This window comes from Candidozyma auris, chromosome 3 (assembly GCF_003013715.1).
Source record: "Candidozyma auris chromosome 3, complete sequence".
Lineage (NCBI taxonomy): Eukaryota > Fungi > Ascomycota > Pichiomycetes > Serinales > Metschnikowiaceae > Candidozyma > Candidozyma auris.
In genome coordinates this window covers 1,756,676-1,779,842 of record NC_072814.1, presented here as the reverse complement: position 1 = coordinate 1,779,842, position 23,167 = coordinate 1,756,676, and the positions used below count along the sequence as shown (strand labels likewise).

Below are 23,167 nucleotides of genomic sequence, written 5' to 3'. Positions count from 1 at the left end.
GTGTCTGTTTGAGTTTCTAGCAGGGCCCCTGGCCGAGGTCGCAACCTTGTTTCAGGGAAGTCTATTTTGCCCAACAGGCGGCGGCCCGCGCCAGCACTATCGCACCAACCGCCGCCAGACCATTTTCTCGGCCCGAGCGATAAATGGAGCACTCGAGTTTCAGCGCACTCAGGTGTGAGCACAACGCAGCACCTTCCACCACCAGCACCACCACCTCCAGGTCACTTCAACCGCCTTCGTCTCTTCAACGTTGTATCACCTTCATCATCTGTTTCGGCCTCCTTCACCATATGATTTTTGATTTACTATTGTTGTCTTTTTTTTTCTTTGTATTATTTTCTTTTCTTTTGTTCTTTGCAGCTTGTTGCTGCCCTCCACGGCGTTCTCGCACTAGGTTTTTTTTTTGTGCTTCGTTGCCAGTTGACGGGTTCTTTTTTCCTCCTCTAGTACCGCCCACCTTTTCTTGTTTGCACGGGGAACATGTGCCCCGGTCGCAGTTTTTCCTTGTTTTCTGTGCATTTCACTTAGTCTCCAGTGGCTCTTACTCACGTTTTTTTTTGTGTCGATTTCTTTTTCGTGCGACCTTTTTCCTGCCTTAGTCACCGTCCATCCTTCTCTCATTTCCTCCCCCTGTGCCTCACTCGCCCTGGCCCTCGCCCAGTTTCCCACTTCCCTTTTTCTCTCCCTCATTCCTCCACCCATTCCATTTCTTCTTCACATTTTTAAATAAACCACCCACTCATCCACCCACTTTCCCCCTTTTTACCCCCAATCTTGCTATTTTCGTTTCCTTAGTCTCCCTTCCACCTTTTTTTCATTTGCCGTCCAATCCCTTGTTGTCACCCTCCTTTATCATCCATCCCGCCTAGAAGCCCATCCATCACCTTCCACATCACCCCATAAAGGCCTGTCGATGAACTCCCAACTCAACAACTCAAACGAAAACCAGGACCTGGTGTTTCAGGAAACGGACACCTTCAGACCGGTCTTCTTTGACTCGGGCGCTAAGCGCAACTCTTCGGCTCTGCTGAAGGACTCCTCCAAAAGAGCAAGGCTAGACGCCTCCGTGATTGCCCCCAAGGATAGACAGGACCACGAAGTTGTTACCGCAGATGTCGACGACGACGATGTCATGGACAGGAACCCACTGCTGCCGCTGGCCAACGCGTCCCCGGGCAAACCTGCCAACCCGGCGCCTGCCCTCATCAATCAGCATAGACAGATTCACCACCGCCACCTTCTTCTCCAGCACCACCTAATTTCCCAGCCTCTGCTGCCTACGCCTGACCTGCTGCTGGCTTCTGCTCTGACTGGCGTTGGTGTTGGTGTTGGTGTCGATGTCGATGTCGATGTCGATATGGACGAGCCTGCCGGAAATGGACCTGGGCATGATAGATCTAGACAGACCCCTTCGAGCTCCAAGACTACAGGCGCCAGCAAAACGAATGGCACTTCTTCAGCAGCAGCGGCGGCGGCGGTTGCTCACATGTCGACTCCTCAGCCCCACAAGCTGCTGGTTGCTTCCAAATTGCCCTCGTCACTGAATAAGACTTCGCAAGTGTCCACCAGATCCAATACCCACAAAAACTCCATCTCGAAAAAGTCTACGAGGGCTTTGCCGGTGGCCACAGGCTCTTCTTCCACCACGCTGAAGGCCCCCAAGTTTGTCAGAAGGTTCCGCTCCCGCTCCCTTCCTATCATCAACTACACTTCGCGCTCCCAGTTGTTCCAACATCACATGTTCCAGCAGCGTGTGCCACACCAGCAGTTAATGCTCTTGAACGCCACCAACCTGCAAGCTCCCAACTTTTCTGCCTCCTCGTCCACTAATCCGTCGTCGGCTCAGAGTCTGTCGTTTTTTCTGCAACCTTCTCAGTCCTCCTCCTCCTCCTCCTCCTCGGCGCTGCATTACCACCACCATCACCACCACCACCACCACCACCACCATCATTCCCCCGCCACTCCTTCGCTCCCTCCCATTAATTTACAGTCTTTGAAGGAGATCGACTTGCATGAGATTTTGAAGAACCCCCAGTTGAGACACGACATCCTCTTTGACCCCCAGTTGCAGTTTCGCCCCAACTTAGATGGTGAGCGCGGTAGACGGAAGAAGACCATAATAGAGAATTACTGGTCTGAGATCGAGGCTGAGTGTAGGCAATTCTTTGATGGCCCCGTGAAGCCCAACACTGTGAAGCTTCCTCGCTTGCCCGTCTTATTCACCACTTTGAGAGATATCTTGTTGTCACTTTTGCCAGTGAAAGATCGTGCCCCCGTGAATGAGATTATGGATATCGACTTGCTTGTGCAGCAGTTGTCTCATGGCTCATTTGACTTTGTTGCTATGGCAAAGTGGCTCGGGGAAGTGTTCAAGTCGCATTGTGCCCCAATGAGAGACCAGTGGGTTTCTTACATGATCAGCAAGTTCCAGCAATCTTACGAGGAGAACTCTGTGGAGAAGCTTGTTCAAGGTTTACGAACGATATTCTTCATTTTAGAGGCTATGAAGTTGGATGTTGCTAATCATCAGATCAGAATCTTAAGACCAGTGTTGATTGAAACTGCCAATGAGTTCGAAAAGGACTATTTTGACCAATTGATCACCCACTGTAAGATCGATATCACCGACTCCTTAAAGTGGTACTACCGCAACTATCACAAGAAGGCCGATCTCGGCAAGGTTTTGAACAAGGAGAACATGCTGGATGCTGACACTAACAAAGCCATCATGGTTTCCGCCATTATCGACTTGCTCTCGTGCCGTAACATGGCTACTGAGTTCCCACTGACTTTGGCATTTGATCACACGAGGTTGGTTTTGTTGAGAGCTGATGTCAGACAGCAAGTTTGCGTTCAGTTGTGCGTTGTGCTTTTCAAGCAGCTTCTTCATAACTACAAGCCCGCAGCTTCCTACAGATCGATCAGCTCAAAGCCTGAATACATTACCAAGGTTCAGGAAGAAGTATTGGCTATTGTTACAGATGACAATGGCAGTGTCAAGTGGACTAGAAACGTCCAGGCTATCGCATTGCAACTAGTTAAGAATGTTGTCACTGATCCTTCTACGGGCACCAAGGTGACAAATAACTTGCCTCAGTCGATGGTCGACTTCGGGTACAACTGGTTGATCAAGCAGATTCAGCCCAACTCCGATGTTTATGGCTTGATGGAAGACAGAATCTTCAAAGAGCTTCTCACTGAAATAGTGGTGAACCTCAACTTCGACACTTCTATCACTGCAACCACCTTGAGCAACGACCTCAAGCTGAGCTCTTCAGGCAAGATCAAGAAGTCTGACCTGGAGATGGGAAGCATTGCATCAAGAATCTCGACTTTGGTCAAATTTCACTGGAGCGTGTTTGGTGACTACTACACGAACTACGTGAAAAAGGGCAAGATCAGTCTGTGAACTTTTTGCGACACCCATATTCATTCAATTACATTAACGACTAATTTGCATGCCATGCGTTCGCTCGCATGGTCCCCCCATTCATTATAAGATTTATGACGAGACCCGAGAGGGCCACCAGGCCATTATTTTGTTTTTTCTTTCTTCAATACAATAGTGTCAAGAAACTTGATTTGCTTTAACTTTCTGAGGGACGATTTTCAATTGCATATAGGAAAAAAATTAAGAGTAACACGAGAATAGAAAACTATTTCATAAACCTAGTCAAGTAGCAAGAAATAGTGTGCCGTGAGCAATGTTCATGTGTGTTTAGTCAGCTGATGTTCACTAGCCAACAACTAAATCGAGGCCGTTCATGCTACACGTCACTTGCTGTAGCTTATACAAATAGCGTAATTTTGCCTCCACAGACAGATGATGGGAATTTCCCTCCACAAGCCGTTGTAAGAGAAACTCCGTGATTTCTTTTTCTGTGACTCCGATATGGTGTTTCTTGTCTGGGTATCGCTCAACGAACTTGAACGAAACGCATACGTCGTAGTAATGATGGCTTGACTCAAACAGCAAATTAAGCACGCAATTGAACGCTATAGGTAGATCAACGAAGTTGACCGGGAAGTAGTCGTCCAAAAGGCCACAGTCCCACATGTGTCGAGTGAAGGCCCTCCCGATAGTCACCATTGGGTCACTCACAGGAGCCACTTTGGCCACCTGATCTTGCACGGTGACGTATTGCACGTCGGTGAGCCAAGGCAAGCGCTGCTCATTTCTCGTGTACTTGACAGTTTTGCAGCAGTACCCTGGAGCCGTAAGTAGTTTCTCTTCCATCAAGATAAGGTGAAAAATAGGGTGTACAATGGCTGCGAAATGCGACGGTGGCCTGGCAAAATATAGCCGCTCGCCGCAGGGGGCTGAAACAGGTGTGTTGAGACACTGAGGGATACGCTCTGCCCGAGCCCACAGGAAACGATGAAATAGGCAAGCGTGTGGATGTTGCCTGGACACCATTTAGGGAATATGACGGGCGTTGCTGATTCCCCATTGAAACCATCTCTGCTGGCAATCGTTCTAGAAAACAAATAAATTGTTTCTAGAATTGATTGGAAAGTACCATTTTGAAAGAAATCGTATTGTCGAGGTCGATTGTTGCGTCGAGATCAATTGCCAGGGACCTCAAGCTTTTCTCTCGTCGACCTCGGTCGCAGGGGTCGATGCCTCGCCCCTCTCGCTCAGCGCAGCGAACTGCGACACCGGGCTAAGTGTTTCACCACCGACCCCAGGCCCAGTCTCCCCAGAATCCTGCCTGGAGTCCCCCGGGGAGTCTCCTTTGGACCCTGCGGTTACCGATTCAGACTGCTCCAGCGCCTGCTCCAGCGCCTGCTCCAGCGCCTGCTCCAGCGCCTGCTCCAGCGCCTGCTCCAGCGCCTGCTTCGAGAAACTTATTGCCTTGGCCCCAGACTCGCCCGCGGCCATTTCTTCGCTCGACCCCTCGGACTCTTCCTCGATTGTGGGTACCTGGAGCGCACGCTCGGCCTCGATCTCCTCGCTCCACGAGCTGCCCTCGTCGCCATTCCCGTTGCCGTTGCCGTTCCCGCGGTAGCTCATGTAGTTGTACCCATCGTCGTCCTCGTACGCGAGCTCTGTGCCGTTCCCACTGAAGTCGACTTTACCTTTTTGTAGCAGCACCTTGGGTATGTTTTGCACTATATCAGCCACGGTCAACTGAGCAGGCCCCTCTGGTGGAGACGCCAACGCTGACTCGGGCTGCTCTGTCTTAATCTTCGGTGACTCCCTGGCTTCTTCTTTGACTTCTTCGTCTTTGCTTTCTCTCTTTGGCTTCATTGCCTCTCGTAACGTGGACTCTACTTTTGGCGGAAGCTGTCTCTTCAACTCCTCCATGCGAGCCCTGCTGCGATCAATCTCCTCCTGGATCTTCTCTTCCACGGGAGGCGGCGTGAACACCTTCAGCACCACGCTCATGTTGAGCCCCGTGAACCAGCCCACAACGACTCCCGTGACCATGGCGATGATGAGGTAGTGGAGCAAGTGGATAAGGAAGAACGCCACGCGGGGCGCCAAGTGGACGGCCAATTGCCAGATCAGGCTCTCCACAGACGTGGTTTCGTCGTATTCCACGTCGGCAACGGTGAGAACAGGCGTGAGCGGGAGGTAGACGAGGCCAAAGAGGGCGATTCGAAGAATGAGAAGGAGCGGCACAATCACAGTGTGTTTTAGGACTAGCCATAGCGAAAGCACAATGTAGAAGAGAACGTGGGTGAAGGGGAAAAGAGCCGTTTTGAGGGCCACTTGGCCTGCGGTCCACGCCCACTGTTGTACTGCTGGGTTCATGGGGAGGTGTAGAAATTGTCAGGCATGTGCATAAATGCGAGGGTGTAGATGTGTGGGGAGGCTGATGGATCCGCATTGGCTGCGAAATAGAGCATTTGACTGAGCCGTGAAGAGTTGAACGAGGTCTTGAGACAAACGTTGGGAAAGTTGAGAGGTGTGGTTCAGAAGAAAAGTACACAAGACACTGAAAATGGCTATTTGGTATTGGGGTGGTGGAAATGGTGCTCATGGGCGCTGTACTAGCAAGTGCAAAGTGCTCAGAATCCGAAGCGTAGCACCGAAGAGTAAAGGAAAGATGGGACGAGCTAAGGCAGCTACGAGTGATTGTTCTAGCTTTTTGTGAATAAGTGCTCTCTAGTCTCTCAAGATTATTGCTCTGATTTGTTTATTAGCGGTTATTAGTCGAGTATGGAGAGACCTTCCGTGGGAACTGGCAAGGTAAGACACAAAGGAAACTCCAAATGCAACAATACTATTCATCTGGAATTCTCAGCTTGGTAAAGGTGCTCACTTGACAGAATTCATGCTTGTCTGACTATTGTCCTTCGTTAACTCCCTACTACCTTGCCCATGGCACTCTATTTGCTGCGAAACCAATTCTACACTCTTCAATCCGACAGACATCCACTTGACAAAGGACAATAAATTGAAACTGTAAGCTGTTCACACAACATTCAAGCAAAGCACCCTTCCCATCCTCTTTCTCCTTATCTTACCCATCTTCTCTTCGGCTTGCTCTGACCAATGAGTACATCTCCTGCACTTCTCAACTCGCCTGTCACTAACTACTAGCACCTTTTCCCATGTCCCACAGAGTGCCCTCCTCCTTCGACAAGGCAGATGCCAACGACGAAGAGTATGTATAAGGAAATTAGCTCTACCAACACATTCTAACCCTAGTGAAATGGATATCATCCAGAAGATGATGTTCAGGTGCAAGCAGCAGCCTTTGGTGCCCTTAGGCACCTTGCTCACTACGGGAGCGATCATTCTCGCCACCAAGTCCATCAGACAGGGGAGAAAAGCTGACACGCAGAAATATTTTAGGTACAGAGTCGGGTTCCAGGGCTTCACCTTGGTCGCTTTGGTGCTTGGTGGGTGGTACTACCAGACAGAGAGCAAGGCGCAGAAGAAGTCGCGTGAGGAGAAGCTCCACGAGAAGGCCAAGTTGAGGGAAAAGTTGTGGATCGAGGAGTTGGAGAGAAGAGACAAGGAGATCCAGGAGAGAAAGAAGCGCCTAGAGGAATCTCGTAAAGAGTTGTTGCAGGTTGCTAGTGAAGGGTTTCGCCAGGAGAGAGAAAGATCCCAGAGTTCTGATCCCGCTGGCGTGACCGTTGGCAGTGACTCTTTTCCTGATGGTAACTCTGTGGCTCCTGTTCCTGCTGGAACCACCTCGGGATCTTCTCTGAACCAGAACAAGTAGGCTCATTGGACTTCTCTGGCAACAATAATGGCTGTCCTTCCTTTTGTACATACGAACACGACTGACGATACATTTTTCTGATTTTCATTTTCTCTTTCATTAAACTCGTAGACAGATCTACTATTTTCGGATAGCAGCTTGGTGTGGCTGCATCATCGCCAGGTATACTCCGTGATACTTCTCTCTTTCCACTCTATGCATCATCGGAAACTCTGGTTGGTACTCCCGCAATTCTTTATACCTAATGTGGCTTTGCAACATCCTCAACCTGTCCATTGGTGACGACATGACGAATATGAACAAATTGAAGATTTTCTATTGATATGAATTGCAAATTATTCAGGATGCAAATTGACCAATGTCACGTGAAATCAATGCGCTAATTTGACATGTCCTCTCAGGAGAGTCTCACTGAACTCCGAGATTCTCTCGCTAATTGTCAGCACCACTGACATTATACTCTTTGCAGAATTTAAAAATATCATCCATCATGTCTGTAACACCATGGTTTGCCAATCCCTCGCTGTGGTTGATATTGTTGGAATACACAGCTTGAACTAGCGACTGGATTTTGATCAAGCCTTCTTTAGCGATCAAGTCGCAGATAGTAGATATTAAATCGGGCGAAAAGTCGTTATACCATCTGTGGTTCCAAACCAAAAGCTTAATGCAACACTCTAGAATCTTCTCGTTCAATTGGTTTATCGTCTTCGCGTAATTGTGTGCTCCAGATGATGGGGCCTCTGGGTTGGAGTTTTTGGATATGATCTTGCTCCTCTCCATTTCATAGTACTTCAACATCTGTCTCTGCGCCTTCGACGAAAACCGACCGGATAGGGCATTAGAAAATGCAATAGAGCCTTCTTTGTAATGCTTGAGCCTGAACGCAATCAGGCCTAAAATTTCCCACTCTAAAGTTGTTTTCTTGTACTCCATTTGCTGGGCCTGAAAGTGCACATATTCGGCTTGCCACATCGTGTAAACTCTCAAGTCCTCATATAATAGCATGAATAAATTATCTAGCCATCTCTCACAAAGTCTCTTCTTTCTGAATTCATTTTCTAGCACGCTATCATTGTCAGTCGATCCGTTTATCTCCTTCTTAGGCAGCTTTACAGCCATAGTTGAGGAGCCGTCGTTTTCTTCAGTAGATGCATTTTCATCGTCTTGCTCTGGAACATTTACTTGAGACGTTGTTCTTGTGTGAGCAGCACTATTGCTACTTCTATCTTTTCGATACTCTTCCTCCATGACAAATACTTTAGCACGATGTTTCAACAACGCTTCCCAGCCAGTCTTGATGACAATCTCTGTAAGAAGATCATAGGCTTTGGCGAAGGTGGACTTCAAGTTTGCTGCAGGCAAATGTGCAAGCAGGCTATCGAGATTCCTTTGCTCCGCAGCAACAGAGGTACTTTGTAAGTTGGAAACCTCATCCAAAAAAACGTCCACCGGCAGAGGCAAGTGCAATTCTTCACCAGCACCTTTCAAAGCGACAATTCTTTTTAAAGTGAAAACATCTTTATGAGAGTTCATTGGACACGAATTTAACGTTAAAAGAGCATTTTCAAAGTCGTTGAGCTTTGTGTATACCTTCACCAACAAAGCCCACGTTTTGAAATCAGAAGGAGACGACTTGACAGCCTGTCTGGCCAAGTGAAGCGCCAAGTCGTATCTGCGTTTGTCCATAAGGAACTGCGCCTGCAAGAGTAACAACTCGGAGTCTCTTTCGTCTCTCTGAATAGCATCATTCATGATTTGAATGGCCTTGACCTCCTCATCTTTCAAAAGCAACAACTTAGCAATCAAAGTTGCGACAGAAGGTTCCTTCTCCTCTAGTCTTTTCAACACGTCTAATGCCATGTCGAAGCTCTGGGTCAATTCAATACATTTGAGGAAACCGTCAACGAGGTAGTTAGAAATCAACGTCGGCGAAGGCAAGTCTACGCCACATCCCAACTTAGGACCCTCCCAGAAGAGTTTCTCGAAACCAGCCACGAAGTTGGCCAAAAGTTCCTGAGACACAACACCAAGATCAAATGGGTTTTCCCTACGGATTTCCACCAAACTTCCAAACTTGTTCGTATCATCTTCTTCACTGTCAAGCATACATCTGACAATAGAGCACACAAACGTTTCGAGCCACAATCTGTCCAAGGCCTCCTCCGATAAATTCTCATGGATAAGCTTGCCTTCATGGTTCACCACTGAGCTTTGGAATTTGCCTGGAATATGCACAGTCACTCTCATGTCAACTCTCGAAAACGCATTGTAAGTACAGTATGTCAATTCTGGCACCTTGAAGTGTTTTTTCTCGCCAAACCAGTATTGGGCTTTGGAAGACATCAACGTGGCTAGTCCCTGCAAATGGGCAGCGATCGACGCTGAATTTGAAGTGTCAACTCCCGTGAAATACAAAAACGTGCCGAACTCAGGCTTTTTCAGATTGACCCCTTGTTTGTGTATATTGCAGAGATCAGCTGGACCAAGGTCAGAAAGTCCAATTAAACGGCTGGTTCTTTCAATCACCGAGGAGCCCAAGTACTCCTCCTTGGCTCTGCAATGTTAGTATAAAAGTAAATTGAAAGGGATGAATTCAATTGCATGTCACATACTCAGGGATGGAGGCCAACGACTTTTGGAGCATGTTGCAATGGGGCACTTAAGTTGAAGATGGTAAGTTATAAACAGGTGTTGAGAAATAGCACTGGTCTGGAGGGACCAAGCAAAAGGCTGGGGCTGGGTGTTGTGTGCAGGTGATATCAGAGAGCTGCAAAATACTTGGGAGCCATCTAGGGTAAATGACTTCTGTTATATATTTTTGATCTGGAAAGGGTCTACTGAAACTATTCATATGAGGTGGAATTGGTGTGTGAGCCTGGGTGGCACATACGAAGTCTTTAGTTCGTACACACTCACCAATTTCGGTCGTTGTGACCGGCAGATTGAATAAGTGTTCTGAAGAGAATTAAACAATTGTTCTCGAAAGCCATTATCAATTGATACATTACCATGACACCATTCACTTCACATCAGATTCTTCTTCTTCTTCTTCTCCTCTTCCTTCTTCTTCTTTTAGGTTATTACTTCTTTCATACTGCAAACCTGAACTAGTCTCGCAGGCTACCAAATAGCGCTATATTTCATCGATTCTCCAAAGCCTCAGGTTCAGTGTCGCCCTTGTTTACTTTGTCCGTTGAATGGACCATTCCAGTTTAGCACTAGCAGTCTCATGTGGTACAATGGGATCTCGGTGCGTGGCAGAGAGAACAGTTCGCTTGATCAATCACGCCTATTTTCTTGCCGTTTGATCGAAAATGCTCGTACTCAGTCTATTCACATTGCCCTTATTGCTTTCTCCTTTTCAGACTCTCGCTGTCGGCGGCTTCTTCCTCAAGGCTCTCCCAGTCTCTAGCAGTGAGACAGTACTTCTCTGGCGGCAAATTGAGCCCCCATTTGGGAATAACCGGCGGAAGAGGTTTTGCATTTCTTTCGTGGGCCAACTCTAACAAGAGCTCCTTTGGAGGCGTTGGCTTAAATTGATAGTTTGTTCTTGCTGCAATCGCCAATCTGATGTCGTCAGTATTAACTGTGCTCGTTGAGCTTGTCGTATTCATGGCATTCTTTGCGTGGTCATTGTACATAACAGCGTCTTTGAGAACTGACGTTGTGTATCTGTGGGCAAAGTCCATCAACTGTAGGGGCACATGATCTTGGTAATTTTGGATACCTTGAGTGGCAAAAATGAGATGAAGAAGCCTCACGTCTCTGGGGATTACTGGGGTCTCCGAAGAATCTGTCGTTCCTGAGGCAGACATGGTGATATGTGGAGAGGCTAGTGCTAGTTGTTGTAGTTTGCAATGTTAGGAGGTTTTCTCGCTCGTGCCGCAGGTCATGTGACGTCTGATGAACTGGTAAGTAATATCGCTGTAGAGTTTGGCGTAGAAACAACGACGAATTCTCCAAGTTGGATACAGCTTAATTCTTTTTCACACAAATATGTGCCTCTGTGCAACAATTTGATGCTTTCTTCTCTACTCTGCCTCATGTAAGCAGGTGTGTGTGGACACAGTAAGTAAGTGGTACCTGCAGGGTTAAGCCATAAACCCACTTGCGGTAGCCACATAGAATTCGCAATCACCTGTTATCTCTTGACGACTACAACTATGGAAGAAGTGGTGGTTGAAAGGCCCGACGACTATGAAGTGGCGGAGCCGCAGAATGTGCATTTAACATTGGAGCCCTTTCGCTTTTATTCTGGCTCCATTGAGGGCAACACCGTACTTATCATTCTCAACACTCCCATCGGCTCGCTACCAATACATAAATTGTGGAATTGCACATCGGTGCACATTTGTGCAGACGGCGGTGCCAACAGATTATACTATAGCTTTTTGAATGACGCTGAAAGAGACAGGTACATTCCAGAATTTATAGTGGGTGATCTCGACTCCCTCAGGGAAGAAGTGAAACAGTACTACCAGCGGAACGGCACTATTATCTTGCCACAATACACACAGTATTCCACTGATTTCATGAAGGCTATAGAAGTGGCTATTTTGGTGCACTCAGGGGGAAAGGAGAAGCTCTATAAGCCTATCAACGAGGATGATGGCATTTCTCAGTTGGTAGGAAATTACGATGAAGGTGTGCCGTTCACTGCGTACGTGGCAGGAGGCATTGGCGGAAGGTTTGACCAGACTTTTCACTCAATAAGTCAGCTTTATGCATTGGCCTCCGACCATTCGCATATACGACTTTTCTTCGTTTCCGAGTCGGACCTCGTCTTCCTTGTCCCTGCTGGTACTACGTATGTGAAGTACGAGAGTAAAAAATTGTTCAACAATATAGAGCCCGTCCCAAAATTAGGACTCTTGCCATTTGGTAATAGGGTAGTCTTGAACACCAAGGGATTAAAGTACGATGTGGAGAATTGGGTAAGTCAGGTAGGAGGTAACGTTTCCACCAGTAATGGTGTTGCAGGCACCACTGGCTTTATTGTGAACACTTCTGACAACATAGTCATTAACGTTGAGATCTCGTCGAAAGCTAAAGGTACTTGAGTCGTGGTGAGGTGGTGATAGAAGCTGCTTTCGGTCTTGCTTTAGGTGTTTCTTTCGTCATCTGAGGCACGAATCTGAACTCTGACAATCTTAGCCTTGATGACGACAGGTTCTTCAACGCTTACTCCTCCTTTTTGCTATCCACCCTGATCTCACCTGCGACTATAGATATTGAACATTGCATTTTGCAGCCATTTTCTCCATCGAGAGAGCATTTAAAGGGCGGTGCCACAAGCCGCTAAAGAAACCTCTGATGAAACTAGAGTCACTGAGACTATTCAATTGAAAATAGCACTTCCGCTTCTTCAAAAATTCCATCTCCCAGTTTACTTCCCTTCTGGTGTAAGTATACTACAACTCTACGGTGGTGTACAGATGTGCGCTAGAGTCTTAAAAAAATTAGGAAAAAACCAATAGAACCTCAACATCTTGACTTGGTGCTTGCAACCACAATAATAAAGAAAAGGATATCTTTAGCCATTTCATCATGTTCAGAATAAAGCAGTTCAGGCTGGTTTCCACGCTTTTGCGTGGCATTGGCGTCAGAACGCTTGCCTCGGTTTCTAGAACGCAAACACTTGTTCCACCACCATTTACCAGAGCTACAATCTTTGGCAGCATAGACGTTGTTCAGCTTCCGCATAATCGAGTTCCGTATGGTCTCCTACAAACTGTTACACACGAGTTGCCCCAGGACGCCTGGGAGCAGCAAGCACAGGAGGATAGCTCTGTCACGGACAATACCGTGTTTTTGGACTCAACAAAGAGAAAGAGAAAGCTCAAGATGAAGAAGCATAAGTTGAGGAAGAGACGGAGAGCGGCCAGATCTTTGTTGAAGAGGTTGGGCAAAGTAAAGGACTAAGCATAGAGATACAGCTTCCCACCAGTCAGCATACACCATGTACATATAACATACGATGTTCAGAATGAACCTTGAAAAAGAAAAGCAGAGAACAGCCGATGATGTAGACAGAACAGCTTAATCACTCAAATCATTGAATTTTCGCTCCTCTTGGAATTACGTACTTTGTTTTCTTCTATTACTACACATGTCTATTGGGTGCGAATTTTTACTACTGCCAGAAGATATCATCACCATGAGCAAAACGATCACTTTCGTCACCGGCAACAGCAACAAGCTTAAAGAAGTGATTGCCATTTTGGGCGGCCAGCCTAAACCTGAAGGATCCAAAGTAGGTAATTTCACCGTTGTCAATAAGTCTCTTGATCTCGATGAAGTTCAAGGCACCATTGAAACTGTCACCATTCACAAAGCCAAAGAGGCAGCCAGGCAGGTCAATGGCGCTGTTTTGGTGGAAGACACGTGTCTTGCATTCAATGCCATGAATGACTTGCCTGGGCCGTACATTAAGTGGTTTTTGAAAGCCATAGGACTTCAAGGACTTGTAGACATGCTTTACAAGTTTGAAGATAAGGGAGCAAAGGCAGTGTGCACATTTGGCTACTGTGAAGGTCCGGAGAGTGAAGTCAAGTTGTTTCAGGGCATCACTAAGGGTAAGATCGTCGACAGCAGGGGACCTACGGATTTTGGTTGGGACTCAGTGTTTGAGCCAGAGGGATTCAACGAGACGTATGCTGAAATGGATAAGAGCTTGAAGAATACAATTTCCCATAGGTTTAGGGCGTTGGACAAGTTGAGAGAGTTTCTCAAAAGTCAAGAGTAAAGATATAGAGTTACTAGTTTGCATAGAGCAGTATCACCAAATACCATCGTCATTATACATTATCTATGTAGTGTCCTAGTTGTACTAGTCTGAGCAATGCACTTTACACTAGCACGTTCTGTATACTCGGTGCAATGTGCTAGCCCAAGCGCATCTATCAAGAACTCTCACTCAATGTCTTAACACCAGCATGCCAGACCAGCTTATGCCCCAAAGAGGCCCTTTACCTTCTGCATCAACCCCTTCTTCTTCTCGTGGTGTTTGGACCCTTGGCTCACCACCGTGTATAAGTTATTCGAGTTGCTGCCCAGCCCCGAGCTGTTGTCAGCAGAAACAACATTGCCAAACCCTCCACGGCCAACGGAAAAGGACTTTGTCGACGACACAGCATGCAAGTCTTCATCTTTGGTCTTTTTACCGTCCACGTCCTGAAGCTTCCGCGTGAGCTCTGGGTCCTCGTTTTCCACCATGTTTCCGTAGCCGCCTCTGCCAGTAGTGAATTTATTCTGTGTAATTGCTGGGGTGTTGCTGCCCTGGGGCACAAGCTTAGGAGATGGGATCGACGAAGATCTCTTCATGTTACCTGCACCTCCACGTCCTGTCGAGTAGTAAACCTGTTTTTCTCCTGAGCGACCCTCTCTTTCGTGTTCGTGCTGGTGATCTTTGGCTTCTCTCTGATGTTCCAAGTGCTTCTGATGACTCTGAACCTGGGCTAGTTCGGACTCCTTGTCCGACATGATATTACCTGCGCCGCCTCTGCCTGTAGAAACCATGAGAAAATTGGGATACTCGGTGATTTTGAAGATGTGTTGGTGGGGTTTTACTGTATGCGTGGAAGTCGGTATTGTTTCTCCACACTATCAAAAAACCGCTGAGGCGTCCAGGGATTGCACGTGACTCTCAGGTGTAGCTATCAGAGTAAGTATTGTGAAAGACCTACTACCAGCTTGACTTAAAAAATCGATCTGACGAACCTAAGTGTTTGACTTCCTTAGCAAAAGAAATAAAATGTCAAGCTTCACCTTGTGGTTTTGCCAAGTTTGGCCCCGACCTGCACGCACTATCGTCTATCGATCATTTGCTCGATATCGTCACCAATGGCTGCGAAATCCTCGATAAAGGTGGTTCTTATCTATAGATACATCAAACTTAGCCACCTGCCAACACAAACGCCATCTTGAGTGAAACGCGAAGCTGGCTTTCTAACAGAAGGTTTGAAACGATACCAATGTTGAAATTTTGATTTTTTTTGAGTTTTTGTGGGCCTTTTTTGCTGGTTGCAAATAAGAGAAGTGAAGGCAGGCCCACTTAACACCTGCCGTATAAACCGGTAGTACGAGAACTTCAGTGATGAACGCAATTTTCGCCATACGAGCATTCATCATTTTCACCATACGAGCAGTCATCAATTGTCCCACGATACTTGCCACCGACACTCTACAAACTTGGATATAAGAAGATTCCAATCCTTCAATTCACCCTACTACACGCTCATATCGTTGATAGCTTTCTTCAGTGGTTGCAGTTCATTCTAAAATACCGGCTCTGAGATGTTTGCGTTACCATCTCAACATTTCTTTGAGCTGTTATTTCAAACCTGCCTTTTGCTTAAACTTCGATTCCCAAATCATTTTCCTCTGTCCAAGAGAGAGCATCGGAGAAGTTGGTGCTCTCATCCAGTTCGTCGGCGTCGTAACCATCAGATTTTGAAATACTCCTCTGCTTCTTCCCCACGGAAGGTAGGAAAATAGGGGCTCCAAAATGTGATTTGGTCAAATGGAGAGATTCACGGCCTTTCCGACTGTCTGACACTTACAGAGTGTGCTTGTTGAAGGAGTGGGCACTATCAGAGGTAGGAAGTGTGCCTTCAGATTGACGATGCTTACTTGAGACCCTTGCTTCACAAGATGGAAGACACTGTGTCATCTCAAAGTCGGAAGATATTTTTAGTTCCTCACGTAACTTGGATTCAAAAGCTCCCCCTTCCTGTTCTTCTATCTCACATTCCTCACCCTCTGAGATCAAACGGTGCCCAAACTTTTTGAATCTTTTACCTCCTTCCACTGCTTTGGTTTTACAAGCCTTTGCAAATGAAGCACGCCTGTGTGACGACTTGATGGCATCCATTGCCTTTTGAGTGAAGAGTGTCTTGCCTGGTGAAATAGTGAGGCTTCTAAATAAGTTCTTCATCTTTTGTCTCTTTTTATCGAGAAGATTCTTTGCAGATTTGTTTCCCTTCACTTCCTGATTATTCATCGACGGCACCAAGTCTTTGGGTGGAACAGGTGCTCTCTTCTTAGGAATATACGCCAGATTTCTGTTGATGTCCACCGGCGATTGGTGCTCTTCGAGTAAGGTGATGGTAGGTGAATCTGGACTGTTTAATGAAAATTTATCTGAACAACTCTTTGGTGTTTTTGGAATTCGAGGTGTATGTGGAGCCGATAAGACCAGGTGATATTCCACGAAGCTCCCATCATCCGGACAATTAGCTCGTGGGAAATGCACATCCATAGGTGTAAGGTCTTGACCTTCCAAGTCTTTATTTAGACTCCATCCAGAAACGCTTCTTTTGATATTCTTCAAAGTCATGTGTGAAATTGTGTGAATGCAATTTCGGTGGGCGCAGGCCGACTTTAAAGAGGACTCTCAATTTTGCAGCCAATCCAAAACCTCCTCGAGGAGGGGCGCAGATACAGCATGGGCATTAAAAGATAGCAGATGAAAATTCATGTTTTAAGTGTAGTTTATTGAAACGCTTCTGATGCTCCAATATGTAGACTGCTTGGTTATGGCGTTCCAACTTTGATGGTCTTGAGCTGGGGATAGTCCTTTTGGCTGCGAAATCGTGAGAATCCCACGGGACAAAGAATAAAACACTCATAAAATCCTTTAGGGAAGATAAGAGCTGTTTTTTTCTGAAGTCCTCTTTCACTTAAATTGTGCTGATATTTTGCTTTGCGGATGGTCCTCTGCCCAGCCAAAGTGGAGCTGCGACATGGCTGAAACGGATTTGATAATACTCCTACATTGCAAATACACCAGGATATATTATTGGATGAAGTTTCCAATGCGCTATAGTTGATGATATAAGCTCTCTTATTTACCAAAATGGTTTCTGAGGGCCTTGAGAGGTCAAGAACCCACACAGAAGCAGCCGGAGAAAATCAAGTTGATTATGGTGCTTGGGCTGTTTGCAATTCAAGGAAGAAATCAACTAGAAAATTGACAATTATAGCTTCTGACCCGTTTATAATCGAGGTCAAATCAGCCATGGCCTATAGCTAAGAAGTTGTTTAATACTTCGCAATCAAATAAGCATGCGGACAATAACCATTGACAAACATAATGAATCTCAACAGAATGTAGATTGTATCCAAGAGCTCTGTAACAAATTTTTTCCTTACCTGTTGATGGCAGCAGCATGCCATCCGCTCTACACCAAGGTACACTCACAAGCAACTTGAATATCGCCGTGGCAAGGCTAAACTTCATAATCTATCGGGCCATCAAATTAGAGCAACCGAAGGGCAGCCGGTGGCTACAGCAAGTACAGTGTCGAACACAGTATCATGGGCTATCGCAGATGTTCAATTCGGGTGCAAAATTCCCAGCTAGTACAGCACTATGAGCTAAGAAAGCTAGTTTGTAGCAACAGACACAAGATTCTTTGCTTTATTATTGACTAGAGCACTTTAAGAGTTCTACTCACAGCCTTCTTTGATAAACGTAACCTGTTTGCCGATCACAATCTTATATTTTCACAAAACGCTTTTTGAGATCTCTTGTCTACGCCACATCAAACGCATAAGAACAATTGATGATGCGAGGGAAGAAGCTCTTCAGGCGAAGCCACTATTGCAGTCAATACAGCCACTAGCAAACAAGCAATACACAGCAAATATTACAGGACAACGCTCGGCAGGCACCAGGCACGAGGCACATAAGAATTAGAGCAGGGTTTCACCTTCAGCAAGCAACTTGTCACACGTTGCATTGAATTTCAGTCCTTCATGACAAAGACGGATTATTCGTGAGGCCCGAGCAACTGCACCTACGCAGTGTTGCTGTGGCCCAAATGGGCGGCATTTGCTCTCCATGAGAATGCTTTACCAAAAAGAGACAGCTGATGATACTTTAAAACTTGATGACATAGCAATGCATGTGCAATCGACACAAGCGAGGTTCATGACAAGCTACTTGTCTAAGGCGCAAATCTCTCCTCCGATGTGAATACCCGCTATCTGTCTTGATTTTTTTTTGGTTTTCACATGCCCTTCATGCTGCCCAGAGTCATCATTAGCACTGCCGGCTCCAATGTAGCAACAGTTGAGTCGTTGGGGTTTTGTGTGATTTGTGCCCTGGCGGTGACAGCAATAACGAGCGCAAGCCCCAATCGCTACGAGCGGCTCAACGAAGCGACGAGCACAGATTCACTAGCACTGGAAATGTTAGTATTTTCCTCGCTAAGAGGTTATTGACAAGACCTCAGAAATATATCTATAGAACTGTTGTGCTTCTTCTCATGAATCTCAATTGCTGCTCTGGTTGTAGAAAACGTCCATGCGACAAGTGCTAAACCGGTATAGGTCGCCTGGCGTGGCCCGAGGTAAGCACGGGGTTCTACTTGCTCAGGGCCCTGTGTGTGTTGCCCTGTTTGGGACTTCTTCACCTTCCCATTTGGTGCACTTGAGCTAATTCATCGTTTGCTCAGCCCTACCGCAGAAGTATAAGAACCCCCTGTACCCCTTGCTTCATGTAGTTATATTTCTCTACATCCCAAAACCAATTAATAATGCAATTCTCCAAAATCGCCGCTGCCGCTGTTGTTGCCGTTTCCGTCCAGGCTGCTAACGACTCCTCCTCCTCCTCCGGCTCTGGTGCCGCTGCCGCTCCACTTGGTGCTGGCGCTGTCGGTGCCGGTTTGGCCGCTGTTGGTGCTGCTGCTTTGTTGTTGTAAGCATCGGCTAATACCTTGTTATAATAAGTGGATCGCTTGTCTAGTTAATGGGCTTCTGCCTTTGTATTCTTAAATCGATGCTGTCCAACAATGTTCTGTAGACACTCAGGTGCAGCAACATGCTATCATCAGTTTACAAGTTTTTCAAAGTTTTTGTGAAAGGAATATCGGGGATAACTTTAAATTTCAATTAAAGAAGTATGAGACTAGCGACTTGGATGCCATCTTTTGATGAGGTTGCAATCCTATTTGCTACTGCTACAGACCTTTCAATCTCAATGTTTTCTAAGGATATCGATTTTTCGGGTAATTTTGTGTGAGGATACTTGAATGTCTCTTTTGTAAAATAGTTGCCTTTTCTCCATGATTCACTTAGCTTTCAGTGAAGAATTCTCTATCTCGTAGACTCAAAATGCTCCACGAATCGGGGATTAGAGAAAGCATAGTGTCAACAAGTGAACCTTAGGAACGTATAGAGGAACTGGACACTTTTTGTGGTCAATTTAGATACCGTTATGGAAGCATGCAATATTAGAATCCAGAGGGCCTGAAGTATTTATAGTCCCATTCTATGTATATGTTGAGTGATGAGAGCCTAAATTCTGACAGTTGAACCTAGGTGCTATCGTTCTTTAGTAGGAAGCACATGAGATATGTGTGGCCTGGCGGTTTATCGTAGTCCGGAAAGACAGCAAGGCAGATGGCAAAGAGCCAAATCAACATCTATTCTCTGAATACCCATTTTCTCGCCACATCGCACATGAAGAGCAGATGGGCCACCTAAAAGTGAAGGACAGTGCCTATTCAGATAAAACAGATGTGGAAGATGACCGGTTCTGGGTTCCAGCCCAATTAAAAGGTAACCTTTCCAAGACGGTTGCAAGTCCTTGCACCTCAAAACCATATGTAGCTAATATTCTTCGTTACAATGCAAAGTTCATACATCATTCAGTCGCCTCCGGCTCTGAAGTGTGTATAGGTGAGGCAATCGACTCCAAATTACCATTCTATTAGTCTCCCAAAAAGTGAACAGATACTACTCCACTAGAAGACATCGGGTAATCTCTCAATGACATACGAATGTGCACCAACACCCATGATTGGAATACCGGGGATCTTTCTTATTCTTCTTTTCAAATCCGCATCATTCGTAGCCACAATATAACATTTGTGCTGCATCACTCTGTTGACCAAACAGTCATCGGCATAAGTACCTCCGTGTGAGCAGCTCAATCTTTTGATTCTAGGGTCTTTTGCAAGCTTCAACGCAATACGATACTTTGGCCCCAACTTCTCCAACTCTGCCATCACACAGTCTGTGACTATAGGTATGCACTTTGCGTACAAACAATCCATGAGACCACGCACAATGTCGATTTTCTTTTGGATAGAAAAATTGAAAAAGTTTGTATCTAAAAGAATTTGGTATGGGGGTTTTATGGCTTCGTTGTACTGGAAGAAGAGGGCACTGCTAACTTGAGGCACTTGCTTTGTGAGTTCAGGGTCGTCTTTTTTCTGCTTTGGCTTTTCTTTTTGTAATTTAGGATCATTTGCTTTTAAAGCCCGCTTCATGAGCGACACTTTTCTTGTTTTCTTTGCCTTTCCCATGTTTTGGCGGTTTTGGTAGTTTTAGTTTCCCAAGTCATCTCATCGCTCGATATCTGATCTACGGTAGTGTACCACACACTATGGCTGCAAAAGCTCACTGCGATACAGACATGGCAGTGAGAAAGAAAATAGATCAGCCTGAATATGCCTTTTTTAATGTTTGCTGACAGCACGAATATATTATACATAAGCTGCACATATAGTACATCACAGAGTACATCATAATCAGAAATTACAACACCAAGTCACAGCCTCCTTACTGCCCAAGGGGCCAGATAGCTTGTGGGTCAAAGGGTTCCTTTGCGGTTCTCTTCCAACTTAAGATGTTGTTGTTGTCGAAGTCGATCTGGAAGATTCTGAATCTTCTAGAAAAATCTTTTTCGAGTTTCGTGATACCGGACTCGCCGGCAATACCACTGTAGCAGAGCAACACGTCCTTGTTCAGCTCCGTCTTCCATATACATGCGTCGTTCTCATGCTCATGGCCGACGGAAATCGCCTTGTAGCCACAGTCAATAGCATCTATGAGGAACTTCCTGTCTGTAGGAGTCTCGAGTTTATGTTTCTCGTTGTATGAGCCGATGAGCTTGAACTGCTTGTCTGGGCGGAAGTTGGGGAGCGGGTAGTGAAAGAACAATAGCCTGTGGTTCATGTCAGGTGATAAGTGCAGTGTAACTCTGTACATGAAGTTGCTCTGAGTAGCGTCAACCTCGGCGAATTCAGAGTCCAACACTGTCACGATGGCATCTGGATTTCCGAGATCGAGTTTGTTGTAGTCATACTTGTTGTCATCTGAAGCTGGCGGTTCACGGTACACCTTGATGTTGTAGTTGGTCAACCCGTGCATGCGGTGATCCGCCTGAGAGACATCCTTGTTGTAGCAATTTGGCAAGCTGGACACAAAGTTCAAGATGTTGATTTTGGTGTGATAGTTGTTCCAATCCCAGTCAGAGTCACCAAATGTGAAGACAAAGGGGATCTTGAGAGCCAAGATTGGCGACAACGCCTTCAACACTGCAGAATCAATATGCTTCACGCGCTCAATGTCAATCAAGTCGCCAGTAATGACCACCAACTTGATATCGCCTTCGCTTTCAAGCGCCAGGCTGATGAAGTCCAATGTTCCGCTATCAAACTTACATTCCTCGCCAAAACACCTACCTTGGTCCAGACCAATATGCAAATCACTGAGTTGGGCAATCTTGAATTTTGGCTCCCTCGTGGTTATCAAGCTATTCTTTTTGAGAATGCTCTCAAATTCCGTTGCCGAATTGATGATTGGCATCTCGTCATTCACAGAGATTGCCAAGAGCGAAGCATGAGGTTGTACAGACTGTTTCATGGGCAATGCAATGGGTGCCGGGTTGAACTTCCAGTGTTCTCTGGTGTCCTTCATGTCGTGAGTTCCAAAAAGCAAGTTGACATCACGAATATAAGGAGTCTCAAAGTCTGGTTGCTCCATGTAGTTGATCCATACGTAAAGGTTGCTGGTGACCTTGTGCTTTTTCCACTTGTTTTTGTCGTTGGGAGCCTTGTCACTCGGGTTGAATTGCACGTCGGTGACGAAAACAGACGCGTCTGGCCCGTGGGTCTTCTCCACATACATATAGTAATTGTAAGAAGAAAAGGAAATCTCGTGTAAGTTCAACTTGGTGTCGATCTTGTGCCACGTACTCTTAGATGAGGACGGCTTGGGCGCCAGACACGAAAAGCCCTTCATGCACTTGCGGATCTGGACATCGGTGACTAAGTAGTTATCAGCGATCGTCTGGGAAATGGGAGCGTACGTGAGTACCTGGTTGTGAGGCAGAATCTCCTTGTACTGGACGGTGATGCCCTGGCCGTGTAATGTGTGGACAGAGACAGTGAAGAAGAGCCCCACAAACAAAAGGAAAAGCACCTTGCGGTTGCGCACTAGCGAGCCCAACGTCGACTTGATGGACATGGAAAACAGGGGTGTAGCTTAAATTTTGAGTTCCAGCAGGACGTGTAGAAAATCACCTATAGGGGGCCGATGAAATGAAAAGGCTTCACTTTTGATTGTGTTTTCGCACTAGCCCCTCCAGTCCGAGAAACCGGGGCCAAGGCTCTCACGTTCGGCAGACATATAGGCGATCGGGGTGCGAAGAAAAAAGCGAGATTGTCCAGCAGGCGCCAAAAAAGCACCAAGACACAGGCAATTGGCACCGAATCGCGCCCAAAAGAATGGCTCCAGCGACGAATCCGGCGCGAGCACCAGGACAAAACGAGTCGCCCTGGCCAAGACAGGAAATAGGTAGGACGACGAAGAAATCGCCAAAGTGACAAAGGAAATGGTTTTCTTGGAGTAGAGTTGGGCTTGAACAATTTTGCCAGTGAAGGCTGAAAATCTCACTGATTCAGATTCTGAGGCTATCTCGTTTCGATGTAATTGAATGGTATTTATTTTTTGTGGGCCTGGCGCCAGCCATTTGGCTCGCAGAGAAGCCGCGTTGGACCGCGATTTACGACAGAGGCTTGAGGTCTTAGCCAAAACCTCCCCCCGTTGGCGACAATAAAGTGAGTTATGACAAATTCTAGATGCTGTTTGGTTGCAAGTGAAAATCTGACATTTATGAATGGATAGATTGTTCGATCATTGATTGGTTATGTAGTGATTTCGTGTGTAGAAGATTGTATCGGGAAAAGACT

The 23,167-nt window shown here is 46.2% G+C and overlaps 12 protein-coding genes across 12 annotated transcripts; 5 read left to right on the top strand and 7 right to left on the bottom strand. All coding sequences in view use genetic code 12, as the record gives it.

The window, feature by feature from the left end:
* Nucleotides 1–913: 913 nt before the first annotated feature.
* Nucleotides 914–3,409, top strand: SOK1 (Sok1p; the record flags this gene model as incomplete). The annotated part of the gene is made up of 1 exon (XM_029032729.2): nucleotides 914–3,409. One exon carries the CDS (start codon nucleotides 914–916, stop codon nucleotides 3,407–3,409), a length of 2,496 nt encoding a protein of 831 aa, XP_028893044.2.
* A 327-nt stretch (nucleotides 3,410–3,736) lies between these two features.
* CJI96_0003434 (uncharacterized protein) lies at nucleotides 3,737–4,237 on the bottom strand (the record flags this gene model as incomplete). The annotated part of the gene is made up of 1 exon (XM_029032730.2): nucleotides 3,737–4,237. The coding sequence occupies one exon, from the start codon at nucleotides 4,235–4,237 to the stop codon at nucleotides 3,737–3,739; it is 501 nt and encodes a 166-aa protein (XP_028893045.2).
* Nucleotides 4,238–4,582: 345 nt separating this feature from the next.
* CJI96_0003433 (uncharacterized protein) lies at nucleotides 4,583–5,758 on the bottom strand (the record flags this gene model as incomplete). The annotated part of the gene is made up of 1 exon (XM_029032731.2): nucleotides 4,583–5,758. One exon carries the CDS (start codon nucleotides 5,756–5,758, stop codon nucleotides 4,583–4,585), a length of 1,176 nt encoding a protein of 391 aa, XP_028893046.2.
* An 803-nt stretch (nucleotides 5,759–6,561) lies between these two features.
* Nucleotides 6,562–7,181, top strand: CJI96_0003432 (uncharacterized protein; the record flags this gene model as incomplete). The annotated part of the gene is made up of 2 exons (XM_029032732.2): nucleotides 6,562–6,614; nucleotides 6,659–7,181. 2 exons carry the CDS (start codon nucleotides 6,562–6,564, stop codon nucleotides 7,179–7,181), a joined length of 576 nt encoding a protein of 191 aa, XP_028893047.2.
* Nucleotides 7,182–7,613: 432 nt separating this feature from the next.
* On the bottom strand, nucleotides 7,614–9,828 carry BUD7 (exomer complex subunit; the record flags this gene model as incomplete). Its single annotated transcript, XM_029032733.2, has 2 exons — nucleotides 7,614–9,738; nucleotides 9,797–9,828. 2 exons carry the CDS (start codon nucleotides 9,826–9,828, stop codon nucleotides 7,614–7,616), a joined length of 2,157 nt encoding a protein of 718 aa, XP_028893048.2.
* Nucleotides 9,829–10,528: 700 nt separating this feature from the next.
* On the bottom strand, nucleotides 10,529–10,999 carry CJI96_0003430 (chromatin modification protein; the record flags this gene model as incomplete). The annotated part of the gene is made up of 1 exon (XM_029032734.1): nucleotides 10,529–10,999. One exon carries the CDS (start codon nucleotides 10,997–10,999, stop codon nucleotides 10,529–10,531), a length of 471 nt encoding a protein of 156 aa, XP_028893049.1.
* Nucleotides 11,000–11,347: 348 nt separating this feature from the next.
* Nucleotides 11,348–12,244, top strand: CJI96_0003429 (thiamine diphosphokinase; the record flags this gene model as incomplete). Its single annotated transcript, XM_029032735.2, has 1 exon — nucleotides 11,348–12,244. The coding sequence occupies one exon, from the start codon at nucleotides 11,348–11,350 to the stop codon at nucleotides 12,242–12,244; it is 897 nt and encodes a 298-aa protein (XP_028893050.2).
* A 487-nt stretch (nucleotides 12,245–12,731) lies between these two features.
* On the top strand, nucleotides 12,732–13,106 carry CJI96_0003428 (mitochondrial 37S ribosomal protein mS38; the record flags this gene model as incomplete). Its single annotated transcript, XM_029032736.2, has 1 exon — nucleotides 12,732–13,106. The coding sequence occupies one exon, from the start codon at nucleotides 12,732–12,734 to the stop codon at nucleotides 13,104–13,106; it is 375 nt and encodes a 124-aa protein (XP_028893051.2).
* A 235-nt stretch (nucleotides 13,107–13,341) lies between these two features.
* On the top strand, nucleotides 13,342–13,929 carry HAM1 (nucleoside triphosphate pyrophosphohydrolase HAM1; the record flags this gene model as incomplete). Its single annotated transcript, XM_029032737.2, has 1 exon — nucleotides 13,342–13,929. One exon carries the CDS (start codon nucleotides 13,342–13,344, stop codon nucleotides 13,927–13,929), a length of 588 nt encoding a protein of 195 aa, XP_028893052.2.
* Nucleotides 13,930–14,132: 203 nt separating this feature from the next.
* CJI96_0003426 (uncharacterized protein) lies at nucleotides 14,133–14,702 on the bottom strand (the record flags this gene model as incomplete). Its single annotated transcript, XM_029032738.1, has 1 exon — nucleotides 14,133–14,702. One exon carries the CDS (start codon nucleotides 14,700–14,702, stop codon nucleotides 14,133–14,135), a length of 570 nt encoding a protein of 189 aa, XP_028893053.1.
* A 5,231-nt stretch (nucleotides 14,703–19,933) lies between these two features.
* On the bottom strand, nucleotides 19,934–20,497 carry CJI96_0003425 (rRNA-processing protein FCF1; the record flags this gene model as incomplete). The annotated part of the gene is made up of 1 exon (XM_029032741.2): nucleotides 19,934–20,497. The coding sequence occupies one exon, from the start codon at nucleotides 20,495–20,497 to the stop codon at nucleotides 19,934–19,936; it is 564 nt and encodes a 187-aa protein (XP_028893056.1).
* A 256-nt stretch (nucleotides 20,498–20,753) lies between these two features.
* CJI96_0003424 (uncharacterized protein) lies at nucleotides 20,754–22,442 on the bottom strand (the record flags this gene model as incomplete). Its single annotated transcript, XM_054702126.1, has 1 exon — nucleotides 20,754–22,442. The coding sequence occupies one exon, from the start codon at nucleotides 22,440–22,442 to the stop codon at nucleotides 20,754–20,756; it is 1,689 nt and encodes a 562-aa protein (XP_054558101.1).
* Nucleotides 22,443–23,167: the final 725 nt, after the last annotated feature.